Below are 18,724 nucleotides of genomic sequence, written 5' to 3' on the forward strand. Positions count from 1 at the left end.
GAACAATAGCCAGACAGAACAAGGCGAGCTTGTCCAGGATTTATTAGAAGTTTCATTTCTATGATCTTTTATATTTAAAAGGGAGAGGAGGAAGTGGAACAAGTCCCTGCTGAAACCCTTTACCAGGGACTTCTCCCTAGTCTGCCTCAGTACATGGTAAGTGATTTTTTTTCCTTCTTCACTAAGTATGGTTTTTTTTGTACCCCTTGAAGTGATAACATCCTTCTATCTCCATTAGTAGATGAAAAGTACCTGTTTTCTCTTGTTCTGTGGACTTACATAGCCAGGTCACTATTGCCTTCTCCTTCATGTTTCTGATAACATATAGAAATAACTAAACCTCAGAATTTTGCCTTTTGATCCTAGACCATCCCATGCTCTTTTCTAAATATCTTGTTCCCACTCCAGATTGCCCTGCTGAAAATCCTGCTGGCAGCTGCTCCTACTTCCAAAGCCAAAACAGATTCCATTAACATCCTGGCTGATGTCCTACCTGAGGAGATGCCGTAGGTATCATTCCTGTGAATGGAGCAGGGGAGGGAAGATGGCAAATAACCTTCTCTGGTCTCCAAGGAAGATAGCCAAGAGACTTTTTAGGGTTATTTCCTTGGCACTTGAGGGTGTCCCTGGATAGAATTTAATACATTCACTAGTCAGAGACACAACATGAGAGTAGAGCTTTGGACTAGGATTCTGGAAAGCTGGATTTTAGTCCCACTGCAACTGCAGATTGGCTGGGGGCCCAAGTACAAGACATTTACCTGCCCTCTCTGGGCTTCCATTTTGTGATTTGGAAAATGAATTAGGGGCAGGACATGGGATTATATGATCTCTAAGATTCCTTCCAGCTTTCTGATTCAGTGGTATCTTTAGAGCTCAAGCAACTTGCCAACCAGAGCTGGCGAGCCAGTTTCATTTAGTGTCAAAAAGGTTTTTAAGATCTGGTTAAAGTTATAAAGGGAAATCCTTGGTCCCCCTAGGGCAGTGATAGTGAACCTATGGCACTGGTGCCAAAGATGGCACACAGAGCGCTCTCTGTGGGCACTCAATTGCTGTTCCCCCCCCCCCCCAAGTTTGTTACTAGAAAGGCAGAGGAGAGCTGCTCCCTTCCGCCTCTCTACTGTGCCTGATGATATTTTTTTCACATCCCCTGCCCCTCTGCCCAGCAGCCCAATGGGAATGCTTTCTCCTTCCCTATGTAGGGTAAGGGGGAAGGTGGGGCATAACCAGCATGTGGTGGGGAGGGGAGGCACAGCACTCTGTCTGGGTGGGGTGGGGTGGGGGCTGGACCACCACTTCATCTCTAAAAGGTGCCATCACTACTCTAGGGCAGTGAGCTCTCATTCTATTGTTATGAAAGTGGCTCTTTTCAAATTAGAGATTTTGTATGGGGGAAATGGGGAATGGAGAGGAGATTGGAAGGAGAGAAAATTAAAATTTAAAAACAATTTGATCTTATCAGTAATAGTAGCTGACATTTGTAAAATGCTTTCAAGGTTTTCGAAACTTTTTACATAAGAGAGTAAGGGTTGGCTTTGTTTTGTTCTAGCCTGGCACATAGTAAGAACCTAATGATGATTGGTTATTTCATCCTCAGTGACCGTGTAAGAAAAATGCTTAGAGAGTTATTCTCATTTTACAAATGAAGATGTTGACCCACTGAGAGGTTAAGGGACTTGCCTAAGGTCATAGAGCTAGTTACTCTGAATAATAACAACTCACATTTATATAGCACTTTAAAGTTGGCAAAACATTGATTTTTCTCCTAATAATTCTTTGCATTAAGGAATTCACATACTTTCATCAGTATTTTATAAATAAGGAAATTAGTGCTCAGAGCAGTTAATTGACTGACCTATGGTTGCACAGTGAGTGAAAGAACGATAGCTGACACCTACATAGTACTTTTGGGATGCCTCCATTTTATTCCAGTCAGTCAACAAGTATCAAGCAGCTGCCCTGAGCCAGGCATCTGTGCTAGTCACTAGGGAGACAAGTATAAAGAAGGAAACAATCCCTCTCTCTTTAAAAGGACTTTACAGGAAGAGAAAACAAATATAGAAAGAAAAATATAGGGCATAAATGGAATATGAATAAATGCTATTGCAAAATAGCTAGATACAAGTTAGTTGGGGAGGAAGAGAGAGCCCTAGCAGGTGGTGGAGATGAGGAAATGCTTTGTCTTAAAGGAAAAGAGGATCTTACTGAGGCAGAGATAAAGAGGGGAGTTCACTCCAGACCTGGCAGCCAGCCTGTGTGGAAGCCTAGAGATGGAGGCCCAGAGATGGGCCTGTGTGAGGAGCAACATGAATGCCAGCGATGCCCAGCAAGGCTACAAAGATAGGTTGGCACAAGACTGTGAGGGCTTTGCAAATTAAACAGAGGAGTTTAGAGTTCATCCTAGAGGCCATAGGAAGCTGCTGGCATTGATTTGAATCAGGAGTTCAGTAGCAGTAGGATGGGCTGGAGTGGTGAGACTTGAGATCGGGAGGTTATTCAGGAGACAGCGAGAATAATAGGGCTTGAATTCACAGCATCTACAGGAATGGATAGAGGGGCTCAGAGGCAAGAGGTGTGAAAAAGTCCCATACCTCCTAGCCTGGAATAGTCCCTTGAAGAAGCACTGAGGGGGCAAGTGACTTGTTCTCATCCAGGTTTCTCCAGCTTATATACACGGTGCCATGATGAATCTCCAGATGGAGCTGCCACTTCAGGAGAAAGGAATTTGTCCCTACTCTGGGATAGAAAAAGTCATAGCACCAGGAAGTCCTGGGAGAAAAGTGACATTATAGGGGGCTCTGCCCAGCCTCCTAAGGTTTCTTCTGGCCAGATGAGATTCCATCAAGGGCCAAGGAGCCAAGAAACTGCTAAGAAGGAGGTGGCTAGGCCAAGAGCGTGGGCCCTTTTCTGAAGGCTGTGGAGAGAATGCCTGACACCATCATCTCTCGTGCAGGTTCTGGCCTGCCCATGCCTCACCCCTGCCTTGGCTAAGCCGCTTGTGTATGCCTTGTGTTTTCAGAACCACCGTGTTACAGAGCATGAAGCTGGGGGTGGACGTAAACCGCCACAAAGAGATCATCGTGAAGGCCATTTCTGCTGTCCTGCTGCTGCTGCTCAAACACTTCAAGCTAAACCATGTCTATCAGGTACCTCCCTACCAGGAATGTCAGCTGTAGCCTCTGGCATTTCTGTAACCTTGAGCCTTGTAGTTCTAAGATAGGCTCTTCCCTCCATATGACCTTGCCCGCCTCCTTCCTTTGGTTTCAGTTTGAGTACATGGCCCAGCATCTCGTGTTTGCCAACTGTATCCCTTTGATTCTGAAGTTCTTCAATCAAACCATCATGTCATACATCACTGCCAAAAACAGGTAATGGAGGCTGGGGAAGGGGCAAGACCTCCACATCCCCATCTCACCTGGGTAGCAACAAATGCTGCTTAAGAACCAGTCTATGACACTAGACTCCAGAGAGCCCTTCAGACACCTGTCTTCCACAAAGCAGGTTCTTTAAAGGACCAGCAGTGCCCAAACTATGGGCCCCAGAGCACCACTTAACAGGGAGTTAAGACATGGGCTCCACCTGGATAAGAAAATCTCCTAAACACCAGATGATTGAAATGTTGATGTCTCTGAGAGAACACCAGAATTGACAAGAGTATTTTGTGTCAGATATTATCTCTACCTTATAACTGGGTAGCTAGGGGGTAGAGAAGGTAAGAAATTTTTGTTCCCTACAACACATTAAAAACCAGTCAAGGGGGCAGCTGGGTAGCTCAGTGGATTGAGAGTCAGACCTAGAGATGGGAGGTCCTAGGTTCAAATGTGGCCTCAGACACTTCCCAGCTGTGTGACCCTGGGCAAGTTACTTGCCCCCCATTGCCTAGCCCTTACCACTCTTTTGCCTTGGAGCCAATACAAAGTATCGACTCCAAGACAGAAGGCAAAGGGTTAAAAACAAACAAATAAAAAGCCAGCCAAGATTATTCCCAAAGGCAACAAACATTTTCTGAGAGCTAACTATGTGCTGAGTGCTGGGGATATGAAGAAAGTCAAAAACAGGTCCCTATCTCCAGAAGGAGCTCATATTTTAATAGAGGAGATAATTCTGTAACTAATTATGTGCATAAAAGAAGTATTCAATATCAGAAATAAGTATCTTGGAGGGAAAGGGGGAGGGTAGGCAGGGGAAAGGCCTCTAGCAAAAGGTAGGATTTGAGCTGACTTGTGAATTAGCCCAGGGAAGCTCAGCTGTGAGGGTGAAGAGAAAGAGTCTTCCAGGCATTGGAGACAGTCATTATGAGGTCATAGACAAGGGAGGTGGGACATCATGTGGGAAGCCAGTGTACTCCAAGAAGATTTGTGGAGGGAAGAAAAAGAGACCAGGAGGAACATGATCAGACTTGGACCGTAGAGAAATCACTTGGCAGCTAAGCAGAGAGAAGAAACCAGGTAGAACCTAGGCTTTTTGCAGTAGTCCAGAAAAAGGGACGTGCGTAGGTGTTGTGAAGAGAATTGACAAGATCTGACAACACATTGGCTGTGCTGGATGAGTCAGATGGGGAACTGGAGATGATGCCTAATGTTTGAGCCTGAATGATTGGAAGGATGGTGGCATTCTGGACAATAATAATAAAGTTTAGAATGACAGAAGGTAGGAGGTGGGGGAGTCAGGGATGGAGGTAGCAAATACTGTTTTGGATACATTAGGTCTAAAAGGTTAGTGAGATGGCACTCAAGCTCAAGAGAGATGGGGCTTCATATATAAACCAGGAAATCATCTATGAATAGAGGTGATCATTTAGCTTTTGGGAGCTGATGAGATAACCAAATGCAACAGCTAGTATTTGTGTAGTGTTTAAAGGTTTGCAAAGTGCTTTGGGAATGTCATCATTTGTTCTTCAAAATAGCTCTGGGGGATATTTACTATTCTTATCCCCATTTTACAGATGAGGTAACTGAGGCAAACAAGTGATATTGCTTACCCAGGGTTACCCAGCTTAAAAGTATCTAAGGCTAGATTTGAACTCAGGTCTTCCTGAGGGCCAGCATTTTACAGTAATATAAAGGGAAAAGAGAACAGGGCCCAGGATACCCTTTCAGGATAACTTAACCTCAGAGTGCTTTCCAAGAAAACCCCTGGGCCTTAAACATGTGGGTCTTTTTTTTTTTTTTTCTTCTTGACCCCTACAGTATTTCTGTTCTGGATTATCCTTACTGTGTGGTTCATGAGCTACCAGAGCTGACAGCAGAGAGTTTGGTGAGTGAGTTTGTCTGTCTCTCTGATGGGAAAAGAGGAGGCAGTCAAATGGATGGACCCTTGGTATCCCTCTCCCTATCTTAAGGATGGAATCATTGTCCCTCAGGACAGCCCTCATTTCTTGTAAAGGCCCCTTTGTGAAACTGGAAGAATGAAAAAGGAGAGCTTTAAGCTGTGAAATACTCCCCATTTTATATCCAAGGAGACCGAGGGTCAAAAAGCTGGAGTGATGTACCCAGTGTTGCTAGAATTTGATCCGGATCCTCTGACTCCAAGACCTAGGCTTTTTCAATCTGGTAGCTCAGAATTCAGGGAATATCAGGCTAGAAGTCTCCTGGGCTCAAATCAGAAGAAGGTGGCAAACCCACCAAGGCATGATATATTCCCCATTGGGTGTAATTCCAAGACTGCTGTAATCAAGATAGCAGGTTGGGTGGTCTTTCCCTTTAAGACACAATCATCTCCTGAGAGACCTGTCTGACTCCTTATTCTGGGGACATAGTGTCCACCAGGTTCCAGCCTTTGCTAGACATTAAGACCTCTCTTGGACTTCATGGGGTTTGGCTAACAAAAGCCTTTTTATCTCAAACTTATACCTTCCTCTTGGGTTTTCCCCATAGGAAGCTGGGGATAATAACCAGTTTTGCTGGCGAAACCTCTTCTCTTGTATTAATTTGCTTCGGATCTTGAACAAGCTAACGAAATGGAAGCATTCCAGGACCATGGTGAGTGAAGAGTGTCGAGGCCTTTCTCCTTTCCTCCACATGGGCAACAAGTCCCTCAAGCTGGGTTGGTTACTAGAGACTGGCCAGTGAACCAAAATCATTCCCTCTAGGTTTCCTGTATCTAATTTATTTCTATTTAATTGATCCCCTCCTGCATTGAATAATGAGGGGAGGCTCAGCTCAGTTCCTGGAAGAAAAACCTTTTTGTCAGTTAGGAATAGGTTTCATTCCATCAGAAACTCCCTCCACTGATGCAGGTCTACATCTTCTCTGAAATTTGTAGTCACAACCTGGCAGCCTGAGAGACTGGCTAATTGACATACTCCGGGTGACACAGCCAGGGTTTGTCCGAGGGTAGAACTTGAATGAGGATCTTTCTGGCTTCAAGGCTAGTTGCCTCTCATATTTATTGCTAAAGCAAACATACAATAAGGTACAAAGATTTCATGGGCCCTCTAAGCCAAGGACTGGTACGGACCATTCCCTAATATGTTTATTGCTGCCCTTGGGCTGGCTTATAGATGCTGGTGGTCTTCAAGTCAGCACCGATCCTGAAACGGGCCTTGAAAGTGAAACAAGCCATGATGCAACTTTATGTGCTAAAGTTACTCAAGGTCCAGACCAAGTATCTGGGACGTCAGTGGCGGAAGAGCAACATGAAGACTATGTCAGCCATCTACCAAAAAGTTCGACACCGGCTCAACGATGACTGGGCCTACGGAAATGGTGAGACAGTTGGGGAAAGGGAAGGAGGGGTTGTAGCCCATTGAGTTCCATTCTTGGAGGATCTGTCTTCCTCTAGCTTTCACATTGAAGAAAGGGTCAATAGCCAGGTAACCCCGATTCGTGGCATCAGGATCTTAACACAAGAGGGAAAATCTAGACATCCGTTTTTCTTCCCTTTTTGCAAAGATGCCAACAAAAGCCTCAAAGATGGATGAACAAATAAGAAATCCTGAGGGGCATATGGAAGACTGTAGAATTTAAAATTATGAGGCACCTTGGAGGTGATGTAGTCCAGCCCTGGAATTTTACAAAGGTAGAAGTTGAGGCCCAGAAAGCTCAGGTTACAGACAAGGTCACATAGGTAGTAAATAGCAGAACAAGGTTTGAATCTCCCCTTCAGCACTTAGCAGTTTGTGGCCCTGGGTTAGGCTTACCCTCCCTTGGCCCCAGGTTTTTCAACTATAAAATGAGGATAGTATTCCCTGGGTGGTTTTGAGGCTCAAATGCAGGTAATGCCTGCAAAACACTTTGCAAACCTTTCCCTGCTTGATAATGTTGGCTTTTAGTGACAGCAATCATTTTCTCCTTTAGTTACTCATTCATGGACCTCAGGTTTCCTGTCTGGAAGTTTTTCCATGAAATCCAAAGACACCCTCTAGTATGAACCTCTTTTTCATGGGACTTGCATTCTGCAGGGTAGACACTTGATAAGTACTTGCTAAGTTGAATTTACGTGGAATATTGCAATGTCTTCTCTCCATTCTACATACTGCTCTTGCATCTCCTTGAAAAATGTCATTTCTGGAAGGCTTCCCCCAATTCTTCACCCCTTGCCTGCCCCCTCCCCAGTGATGAGGAGTTTTAGGGTGTCCTGCTTTCCAGGCCCCATTTGTCTTTGGTCCCCAAGCTCATGGCAGGCACTGCCCGCTCCTCCACGGTTCTAATTCTACCTCCTCCTGCCCCAGATCTGGACGCCCGACCCTGGGACTTCCAGGCGGAAGAGTGTGCGCTGCGTGCCAACATCGAACGTTTCAACTCTCGGAGGTACGACCGGACCCATAACAACCCCGACTTCCTGCCTGTGGACAACTGCCTGCAGAGTGTCCTGGGCCAGCGGGTGGACCTCCCCGAGGACTTTCAGATGAACTATGATCTCTGGCTGGAAAGGGAGGTCTTCTCCAAGCCCATCTCCTGGGAAGAGCTGCTGCAGTGAGGCTTTGCTGAAGCCCCTGGCACCGGCTGGAGCCCGATGAGACGCCACACGCCGGCCTGGGCCTCAGTGGCCTTGCCCGGCTTGTGGCCACATCGGCTGCAGCGCCGCTCCTCCTCCTCCAGGTGGCGGTGTGGCTTTGGGCACCCTCTAGACATTCATTACTGCAGAGCCCCGAGGGCCCTGCGCTTGGTGGGGGAAGTTTCTGGGCTTGACTTCTTTCTTGATGGTGGTTTCCCAGGCCCTGCCCAGGACAGATGTCCTTCTGCAGAGCCAGGGCGGCCTTCCTTTCCCACATAGCCCTTGGCTGGCCATGACTTGGGCCAAGCTGTGCTGAGAGCAGAGCCCTGCGAGCCCTCCAGGCATCCTCCAGATTCCAGGTGTGATCCGCCAGCTCCACCCAAACACCCAGCATGGTGGCCCGACTCAGTGCGGGCTGAGGGGAGCCGGGACGGCGCTGTCCGCCAGGGCGCTGAGCTGGTTCCCTTTCAGATTCCCCTCCAGCGACTTCTTCCCTTCCTTCTAACAGCTATTGCAGAGGCCCAGGCCGGCACTGCCTTAGCACGTCTGCCTGGGACAGGGTCGGGGGAGGCAGGCGCTGCCCTCAGACAGGGCCACGGGCTCCCCTCTGTTTGCCTTGTCCTGTACATATATATGTCTATATATATATATATATAAAATATATGTGTGTTGTGTAACTCTGGGGTTTTAAATGTATTTGTGTATTTTATTTACATTAAAAAGCAAAAAAAGGAAAAGGACTGTTGCTTTAACTTGGGGGAGTACCGAGGCTGCAGCAGACCTGGGCCCTCCCGGGCAGCTCCTCCTGAACACCCACAAAGAGCGGAGATTGTGATCTGCGATAAGAAATAATGGCTCTGTTCTTTGAACCCACCGTGACCTGCCCTGCATCCCTCACGTGGGGTTCACGTGGGCTAGATTCCTCTTAAACAGCGCCTGCGCCTCTGGTGAGGCTGTCTTGGGCTGGGCCGGGAGGAGGGTGGGTGGAGGCGGGAGCTCCTGAGCTCTTCTCCACGCTGACGGGCTCATCAGATCTTCTTCACTGTCTAGCCCAGCCATTCCCAAAGTGGGCGCCGGCCAGCGACCCCGGGGGTGGCGATGGCCACAGGGGCATTTGTCTTTGCTATTCATTGCTATTAACATTTAAGATCAATTTCCAGGGGGCTAAGTAATATTTTTTCTGGAACGGGGGCGGCAGGCCAAGACAGTTTGGGAACCCCTGCTCTATGGGGATGGTGGCCTGTGAGCCCTCCAGGGTTTGGGAGGAAGCTCAGTGGAGCCCAGCAGGCCCTAGAGGCAGCCGAGGTACTGGAAAAGCTGGCGGGGCCCGTCCTCCGAAAGGGGGCCCACAAGATATCTTCCCAGCCACAGTGACCGTTAGCCGAGCCTGGCGGGCCCTCTCGGGGTCTCTTGTGCTCGTTAAAAGCGCGCCTCCTCTTGGCTCGCTTTCAGCCCGGGTCCCTCTGCTCCTGAACGAGCTCGCCGAGGTCTCAAAGGGGCGCTTTCTTCTTGAGCTTCCAAGAGGAGATCCGATACTTCAGCACCCCTCAGAAGCAGAATCGACTTTCCGTTGTGCCTGAGCCATCGTGGGAGTTGGTGCCAGTTTTGTGGTCGGCAGCGACGGCCCGTAGAAAATGTAAAGCCGCGGAGATTGGGTGGCCGTTTGCCCAAAAATGAAATTTGCTTAGGAAAAGGGAAATGGATGTTGCTGGTTTGCTAGATGGAATTTCTTGGACTCCCTGCCAGGGTGAAGAAGGAGGCCTTGGCTTTCGCTTGTGGGCAGCGGGTAGCGCCTGGATGTTTCTGCTTTGTCGCAAAGTCTGTCCTTGAGCTCATCTGGCCCAATTGTTTTCTGCTTCCTTAAGCCGATCCCTCTCAGCTTTCCCCGTGTCTTCCCCGACGGGTACAGTCGGACCCCAAAAGAGTAAAGCCAAAGGAAACGACGATAATCTACCCACCTAAGTTTTGTAGAGGAGGAAGCGGCTTGTCCAAGGGCAGAGGGGTAGTTAGCGGCAGAGCCGGGTCTCTAGATTCCCAGGCCTCGGCTCTTGCCCATGTCCCGTGTTACCAGGGATTCCTTATCGTGGCCATGGCAGAGAGCCAGCAGGGTACCTGGTGCCCCGTGCCGTGCCGCACTAGTACACATTGGCTGGGTCTGCGGGTGTGTGTTCTTGGCACGGAGCAGCCACTTGGGCTTTGATCAGTCGTACCAGGGCATAGAAGCCATTAGGTGTCTCTAGGCTTGAGTCCCTGCGCTTATTACTTTCTAAAAATGAGGTTAGATGACTCGGGAGGCAAGGCTGCTCTGATGTCATTTTTTTTAAAGGAGAGGGGTGTATTAATTGCTCATGGGTAGGCTGAGCTAATAGAATAAAAATGACAATGCTGCTGAAATTAATTTGTAAAAAGATTCATCTGGAAGAAGAAAAGGCCAAGAATATCAAAGGAATTAATGAAAAAATTGTGGAAGAAGGTGGCCTAGAAAATCTCAAACTGTACTATGAAGGGGCAATCATCAAAATAGTCTGATACTGGGCAAGAAATAGAATGGTGGATCTGTGGAATAGGTTAGATACACAATACACAGCAATAAGTGACTGGCAACCTAGTGTCTGATAAACCCAAAGACCCCCCCCCCCAACTTTGGAAAAAGAACTCACTGTTTACAAAATCGGGGAAAATTAGAAAACACTAGGGCAGAAACTAGAGAAAACTGGAAAACAGTATGGCAGAAACCCTATTCCATGAAAGGTCAAAATGGGTATATGATTAAGATATAAAGGGATATCAACTAAATTGGAGGAGCATAGAATAGTTTAACATCTGGCAGATCTTTGGAGAAGGGAAGAATCCATGGACCAAACAAGAGCATTATAAGATGTAAAATGAATCATTTTGATTATATTATAAAGCTTTTGCACAAACAAAACTCATAATGTAACCAAGATTAGAAGGGAATCAAACTGGGAAAAAATTTTTTCAATAAATTTCTCTGATAAAGGTACAATTTCTCAGATCTTTAGAGAACTAAGTCAAACTTATAAGAATATAAGCCTTTTCCCAATTGACAAGTGGCCAAAGGATATGAATGAACACTTTTCAGATGAAGAATTCAAAGCTATCAATAATCAAATAAAAATATTCTCAATCACTTTTGATTAGAAAAATGCAAATTAAAACAACACTGAGGTATCACCTCACACTTAGCAGATTGGCCAATATAGACAGTAAAGGAAAGTGACAAATGTTAGAGGGGATGTGGCAAAATTGGGACACTAATGCATTATTGGTGGAGTTGTGAACTGATCCAATCATCTAGAGGGCAATTTGGAACTATGCCCACAGGGATATAAAACAGTGCATACCCTTTGATCCTCTAATACCGCTACTGAGTCTATATCCTAAAAGAGATAATAAAAAAAAAAAAAGAGGAAAGGACCCACTTGTACAAAAATATTTATGGTTGCTCTTTGTGGTGGCCAAGAATTGGAAATTGAGAAGATGTCCATCAATTGAAGAATGGCTGAACAAATTGTGGTCCATGTTGGTGATGGAATACTGTGCTGGAAAGATCTGCAAGAACAGATGCAGAGCGGAATAAGCAGAACTGGGATAACATCGTACACAGTAACAGCGATATTGTATTGCGATCATCTGTGAAAATGTGGCAACTCTCAGCAATGCAACGACCTGGGACAATCCTGAAATACCGATGACGGAAGGTTCTCCACCTCCTGAGAAAGCACTGATGGAGTCAGTGGGATGTGGATCAAAGCAGACTCTCTCGCAGGAGTGTTCTCTTACCACAATGACCAATATGGAAATGTGTTTTGCAGGATAATAAAATTTTAATAGAAAGGAGAAGAGCAGCTAGATAGGTCAGTGGTTAGAGAACCAGACCCAGAGATGGGAGGTCCTGTCAAATGTGGGCTCAGACACTGCCTGGCTGTGTGACCCTAAACAAGTCACTTAACCCCCTTTGCATAGCCTTTACCGCTCTTCTGTCTTGCAACCTATATTCATTATAGATCCTAAGAAGGCGAGGGTTTAAAATTTTGATCTGCAAGCTCATCAGGCTGAAGATGTCTGGGACAAAAGAGCAAGGCCAGACAGATTTGTGGGCTAACAATGGATGGCTACCTCATGGGGCACCCGCAGCTGGAGGGCTGAATAGAAGCCTCCCTCGAGCACTTCGAGGAGTTCTCCTGGCCTGGCCTCCCAATGAGGCAGTCCTTTGGGGAAAGGGTGTCCTCTGGGACCAGGAGGCCACACAAAGCATTTGTACCCCGTCCGAGTGTCAGGCCTTTGCCTACTCCAATTGATGGCCCTCGGGGTGGGCTGGGGGCTGCAGAAGGTCTAGTCTTCAGGCCTGTAATTTAGGTTGATGTGAAAATGATTGGGATTGAGGACAGAGGATTAAATGTCTAACAAGAAGCAGTTCCTTTTCTAGGGCCTCTCACTTCAAATGCTGCCTGGGATTTTGTTACCCCGGAGAGGGAAGAATGAGAGGACTCAAGAATTGAAAGGGGTAGCTAGGTGGGCTCAGTGGATGGGGAGCCGGGCCTGGAGGCAGGAGGTCCTGGGTTCAAGTGTGACCTCAGACACTTCCTAGATCTGTGACCCTGGACAAGGCTCTTAACCCCCTTTGTCTAGTTCTTACTTGCTTTGCAACCAATATTTAGTATTGATCCCGAGAAAGAAAATAAGGGTTTAAAAAAAAAAAAAAGATGGCTGTGAGCTAGGAGCTCTGTTCCTATCTCATTTCCCAGGGGCTGGTCCGTTTCCCCACTCTGTCGCCCCTTCCCTCAGCCCCTCGGTCCAGGAGCCTTCCCCCTTGGGAGATCAAGGGGCCCCAATATTCCCAAAAGCACTTCAGGAGGAGTGTAAGGCACCGCTCTGAGGAGTCTTTAGGAGTAGAACCATCAGCTGTTCAGTTGTGTCCACCTCCATGACTGGACCATCCCATCCACTGGGCTTTCTTGGCAAAGATAATGGTTTGCCATTTCTTTCTCGAGTGGATTAAGGCAAGCAGAGGTTAAATGACTTGCCCAGGGTCATAGCGAGTGTGTCCGAGGCCAGATTTGAACTCATCTTCCCAACTTCAGGCCCAGCGTTCCATCTACTGAGCCATCCGGCTGCCAGAACCTTCACCAGGTTACGGTATAGAAGAGCTACTATTGCTCAGATCTTTAAGCTTTAAGGGGCCTCATGTTTTGGGGGGACCTAGTGATGGAAGCCTTGCCCTGCTCGGGGATGCTGGGGGTCGCTGGAAGTGGAAGCCCTTACGCTCAATAACTCAGAGCTTTTAACTCTCATCAGAAGAGGCACACAATCCAGAGACAAGACAGATAAGAGCATCCTTCAATTCTCTAGCCACCATCCTTGCAAAAGGATGTTAGAAAAGAGAGAAGGAAGAAGGGAGGAAGGGAGGGAGGGAGGGAGGGAGGAAGGGAAAGAAAGAAGGAAGAAAGGAAGGAGGGAGGGAGGGAAGGAAGGGAGGGAGGAAGGAAGGAAAGAAGGGAGGGAAAGAAGAAAGGAAGGAAAGAAGGAAGAAAAGGAGGGAGGGAAGGAAGGAAGGAAGGAAGGAAGGAAGGAAGGAAGGAAGGAAGGAAGGAAGGAAGGAAGGAAATGTTTTTCTAAAGTGCCTACTATGTGCCGGCCACTTTACAAATACTCCATTTCATCCTCACAATGATCTGGGGAGGTAAACAATTTTCTTATCCTCATTTTACTGTTGAGGAAGCTGAGGGGAACAAGGGCTGAGTGACTTGGCCAGGGCCATTCTTCCTGACTCCCTTACTCAGGATCCTTGGCTTTCTTGGCTCATCTGAGAGCATCTACCACATACCTCACTGTCATCTCCTTCCTCTTCCTCCCCCAGGGTCTGGGAGACTTTGGGGCAGGCAGTCTGGGAGTCCCAGACCCAGCCAAGGGCTCGCTTTCCTCAAGACCCAGTCGAGCTCTCCTGGGTCCAGACAGATAACTCCGGGGGAGCGCAGGGGAGCACAGTCTGGGAAAACAAGCCAAGGGCTTAATGGGAAGCAGGTGGAAGCCCTTCCAGCCACCCCTGGCCTATGGGGATGGCCTGACTCCTGGCTGGGAGATGACCCGAGGAGGGAGAGACCTGTCAATTCAGAGATAAGCCTGAGAAACAAGCTCTGGGGATGCCCATTCATATTCATTATGTGTGAAGCAGGCGATTGTAAAGTTAGCTTTCTGTTCATTTAACTGTCACTGGACAAAGAAATATGAGCTGTGGGCAGATCTCCCCTGGCCTGCAGCCAGTAGCTAGCTCCTGGCCTCCCTGCCCTCCTCACCACCTCCATCTTGGTCTCTCTCTACCTGCCACTCTCTCCCATCCTCTCTGCCATCTCCACCTCCTGCTTCCTTTGCGGGTCTTTGTCTCCCCTTGGCTCCAGCCCCCACCTCTCTCTGCTCCTGGCTCTTATTTTTAACCCTTACCTTCCATCTTACCATCAATCCTGGGTCTTGGTTGAAGAGTGGAAGAGCTAGGCAATGGCTTACCCAGCTAGGAAGTGTCTGAGGCCAGATTCGAACTCGGGAAGATGAGCTAGGTGCTCTAGAACTCTATGCACTATGGCACCACCTAGCTGCAAATTTTGTTGTGTTGGATCCTGTTGAATTGGACTGATGAGGACTTGGGGTCTTCTGACCTCCCCTCAAATCTCTGGGGTCCTGAGAATGAAGCTTGGGGGGGTAGAGGGCACTGAGGCATGGGTTCAAGGGGTGCTTGAATAGACTGCCCTAGAGAGGGGGCGTAGGGATGGCCCCCCTCTGGCTCATCTAGCCCCGGCTTCATCCATTCAGCCCTGCTGGCTTATACAACAGCTTTTGTTTTTCTGTTCCACGGCACGTTCTTGTGCATGACAGTGCCAGGGAGAGAGAGAAGAGCTCCCGGGGAATCCGAGGCCTCACGGGCGGACTGTGGAAGGTTCCTTGTCCCTGTCCCCACCCCCCTCCATCTTCCCCTTTACCATCAAGCCTGGAAGGAAGCAGGAGCAGGAGGTGATCAATAGCCTGTGAAACAAGCTGGTGGAGATTTTGCTGAAAGGCTCCAGCTTCCATTCTGGTATTTTCTGCTCTGGCCACAATGCCTCAGCATGAAGTGATCCCACAAAACTCCTCAGAAGGCCTCCCCAGGAACCCCCAGGACCCACCTTTTTTTAGGGCCATTTTCTTTTCTTCAAACCCTTACCTTTCACCTTAGAATCCATACTATGTTTTGGTTCTAAGGCAGAAGAGCAGTTAAGGACTAGATAATTAAGTGACTTGTCCCGGATCACACAGCTAGGAAGTGTCTGAGGCCAGATTTGAACCTGTCTCCAGGCCTGGCTCTCCATCCACTGAGCCACCCAGCTGCCCCCATGGACCATTTTCCAAGTGGTTTCAGATCCTTCCCTTCCCCTGAGCCCTCAGCCCCTCACACGTGCTTAAAGCTCCCGAGCTTTAAGAAGAGAACATCAGGACCGATGAGGCATCCCATCACGAATTCTGGAACTCTGATTTCTGGAGTCAGAAGAGGAAAGAGAGTGACAAGGAGAAAACGATGCCAATTTTTTTTTCCCAGTGACCCAGAATGTGTGTCCCAGCAATGGGGGCAAGCCTGGGGATGCCTGGGTCCTGTTACTGTCTTGGGAAGGTCTTGGCCAGGAAATCTGATCCGGCTCTGAATCTGCACCGATTTCTTTCCAGGACCTGACAGGGGATAAAAATGGGACTGGGTGGCTTTGTGTTGTTGGGTTTCTCCAGGCCTGAAAGATGAGGAGTTGGAGAGGGGGTGGCAAGAAGGGGAAAGCTGAGATTTTCTGAGCAATGTGGTTGTGTTTACTGCAGGGGTTCGGGGCCCAGGAGCCTGCATCTCCCTTGCCTGAAGAGATAAGGCCCAGGATTGAAAGGCTAATACCCTGAAACCACAAGAAAGAGCCCTGGTTTTTGTCGCTGCCCCACCGCTCCAGAAGCTCGCAGGAGTCTCAGACAGGCTGAGACTCGGGGCTGTCTGCGAGCAGGAATCAAACAAGTTCTCTCCCATTCAGAGCTGATGTCGGGGCCTCCTGCCCTGGCGGGGAAACCCTAAATATACGGCCCCACACACCTTCCCTCTCCATCCATATCCCTTAGCCAGTGCTGGTTCTGGAGTCAGAGGACTGGGCTTGGTTGGAATCCTGGTCCTGCCATTCTTTTCCTGTATTTTTTTTTTCTTTTTGTTTTTCCTGTATGACCTGGGGCAAGTTGCTCTACCTTCCTGGGTCTCAGTTTCCTTTTCTGTAAAATAAAGGAGCTGGAGCAGTTGACATCCCCTTCCAGCCTTCTGAGATGGGGAGCTCACCTTCAAGGGAGGCAGCCCCATTCTACCTTTGGACAGCCCGAATGGTTAGGAAGTTTTTCCTGATCACAAATGAAAGCAGTTTGAGCCTTCTATTCATTGCTTCTGGATGTGACTGCTAGGCAAGGAGAACCAATTATTTCCTCTTTCACAGTCTTTCAAATACTTGAGGCCACACTATTTGCAATGAAGCACTTAACGTTCCTTCACTAGACCTCTGGCCTTTAGGTTTTTCCTAAGCAATGTCCGAGAAATGGCCAGGGAAATAGACCAGCAAGACCAGGAACCGTGGGATCAGAGAGCTGAAAAGGACCTGACGTGCCATCGAATCCAACGTCTTGAAAACTAAAGCAGAGCTAGTTTGAGGCAGAATTTGAACCCAGGTCTTTCCGACTCTTAAGTTTGTTCATTTTCCCACCACCTCCCTCCCAGTCCTTCCATCAAACCCTTCCCTTCTCCCAGGAGTGGGAGAGCTAATCTTGGCCCTCTTTGGAGCAAAACTCCTGGACCAGGATCCCCAGAAGAGTAGTTAAGGAATATGTATGTAGAAGACTGTCAGAATGTGATTATGGACTAGAGAGGAGATCTCAACTCTGTCCCTAGATCCTGGGACCTCCTACCAGCCATGGGACCTGGAGTTAATCGTGTCACCTTTCTGAGAATGTTTCCTCATCCCTAAAACAAGACACCTAGTTTATGGAATTTCTTCTAGTTCTTATATTCCAAGACTTTGGCTTCATGGCTCCACTAGGGGAAGGGGTACAGATAGCATTCCATATGGGAGAAACAAGTGATGGGGGCCTCTGCTTCCGACCAGCCCTGCCCAGTCCTGACCATCTGACTGTCCTAGATTGGGAGCAATCAAGGACTTAGCCCGAAGGTACCAGAAATCAATCATCTCTTTAAAAAAAAAGGAAAAAAAAAAGAAAGCCCTTTATTATTTACGGCAAATGACAAAATCTTTACAGATGTATTTTTACAAAATAAGGGTGGTTAGAATAACAAGGAATCAACATTTAATTGGTGTCCCCTGATGGGGAGACCATGGAAGAATTGGGTCACTGCTCTTCTTTACTGAGAAGCCAACCAATGGTTTTAGGGTTTGGGAGGAGGAGATCTGGGTGCCATTGGTGTTTCCATGGCAACAGTCTGGCACAGCTCTTTGATGGCTCTGGACCTACACCATGGGAGGGCTCACCAAAATGGCCATATTTGGTGATTTCCTTTGGAATTTCAGTTCCTTGGCGAGCCAGGAGATGATTCCATAGACTAATGGGGAAAGAGGTTGCAGGCATGGTGGGTAGGGCCCAGAGGAAGAACCTCCCCAAATACCATATCTACTCTTCTGCGAGGGAGCAAAGCCCAAGAGCTTTGAGGATCGAGGTAAGGAATCAAGGACTGTGCCCAAGGAAAACTCAACATCATGAAATTCTTCTTTTCATCCATAAAAAGTTTTAGGCTGTGGCTCCCACTCTATTAACTAGGAGAGCCTCCCATTAAGCTTGGTCAATAACCATCTCAGTGGCCTCCCCAGCCCCAGCCCAGTCCATTTAACTGGTTCCTCCTTACTCCCTCTTCTCCTGCGAATGGATATAGGGAAGGTTTCGAGGATGGGAAATGGTTATACCCATCCTCAACAGAGTGGTATAATGAAAAGATCTAAAGAGGACCTGGGTTCAAATCCCTGACTTATTCCCTGGGTGATCATAGTCAAGTGGCCTCTTTCCTCATTTGTAACATGAAAGGACTCTAAGGTCCCTGCCAGCCTTAAGGTTTTGTGCTGCCAACAGAAAACATGGAGCAGCTCAACGTGTTTGAACAGTGCCCTCTCCTCGGACGAGCCCTCCCTCCCTACTCCTTAATCTGGGTTTGAGGATCACTCGGGAGGAAGTATGGGAAAGCCCTCAGAAAGCTGTAAAGGGCGTATGAATTAATGAATACTGTCATTGGCATGTTTTCTTATTCTATTCCCCTCCATTATGGATGGAGGAAATTCCTACCATTCTAGAACATTCCCCATCCCAGTTTTATCTCATCTGTTTGGGGCTCCTGGAACCATGACTCCTGGAAGCGGGGGGGGGGGGGGTATAGGTTGAAAGATAGAAAGCCTCAAAAAAGAGGAAAGACCTGTTTTCTGTATCTCCCCCAGAGCCAAGGAGATGGGGCGAAGTCTAGAATAAGCCCAGGCTGCTACTGAAATTCAGAGATAGGAGAAAAACCTGATCCTCTGAAGGAAAGGGAAGGAGAAGGGGAGGAAGCTCGGGTTTGTTTGCTGCTAGATTTGGGGTGGGAACAGCTGTTCTCTCCATGGACCTCTCTGTAGGGGATGGAGTGGCAGACTGGGGTGGGTGGTGTGCCCACTCTAGTGTCTGGAAATTAATAGAGGCTGAAATGGTCCCTCTCCTATATATGGGGGGTGGGTGGGGAGGTTAGATTAGGAGT

General features: G+C 47.9%; 1 protein-coding gene across 2 annotated transcripts in view; it reads left to right on the forward strand.

Moving 5' to 3' along the window:
* The window catches only part of STRIP1 (striatin interacting protein 1), a 29,352-nt gene extending 20,736 nt beyond the window's left edge, over window positions 1-8,616 (forward strand). For both annotated transcript variants that reach the window (XM_044672286.1, XM_044672287.1), the window contains exons 14-21: window positions 82-156; window positions 409-506; window positions 3,020-3,146; window positions 3,268-3,368; window positions 5,190-5,256; window positions 5,877-5,981; window positions 6,503-6,707; window positions 7,673-8,616. In XM_044672286.1, coding sequence (XP_044528221.1) covers window positions 82-156; window positions 409-506; window positions 3,020-3,146; window positions 3,268-3,368; window positions 5,190-5,256; window positions 5,877-5,981; window positions 6,503-6,707; window positions 7,673-7,920 — 1,026 coding nt within the window. In that variant the 3' untranslated portion in view covers window positions 7,921-8,616. The remainder of the gene's footprint in view (window positions 1-81; window positions 157-408; window positions 507-3,019; window positions 3,147-3,267; window positions 3,369-5,189; window positions 5,257-5,876; window positions 5,982-6,502; window positions 6,708-7,672) is intronic.
* Window positions 8,617-18,724: the final 10,108 nt, after the last annotated feature.

Source organism: Gracilinanus agilis, chromosome 4 (genome assembly GCF_016433145.1).
Source record: "Gracilinanus agilis isolate LMUSP501 chromosome 4, AgileGrace, whole genome shotgun sequence".
Classification (NCBI taxonomy): domain Eukaryota; kingdom Metazoa; phylum Chordata; class Mammalia; order Didelphimorphia; family Didelphidae; genus Gracilinanus; species Gracilinanus agilis.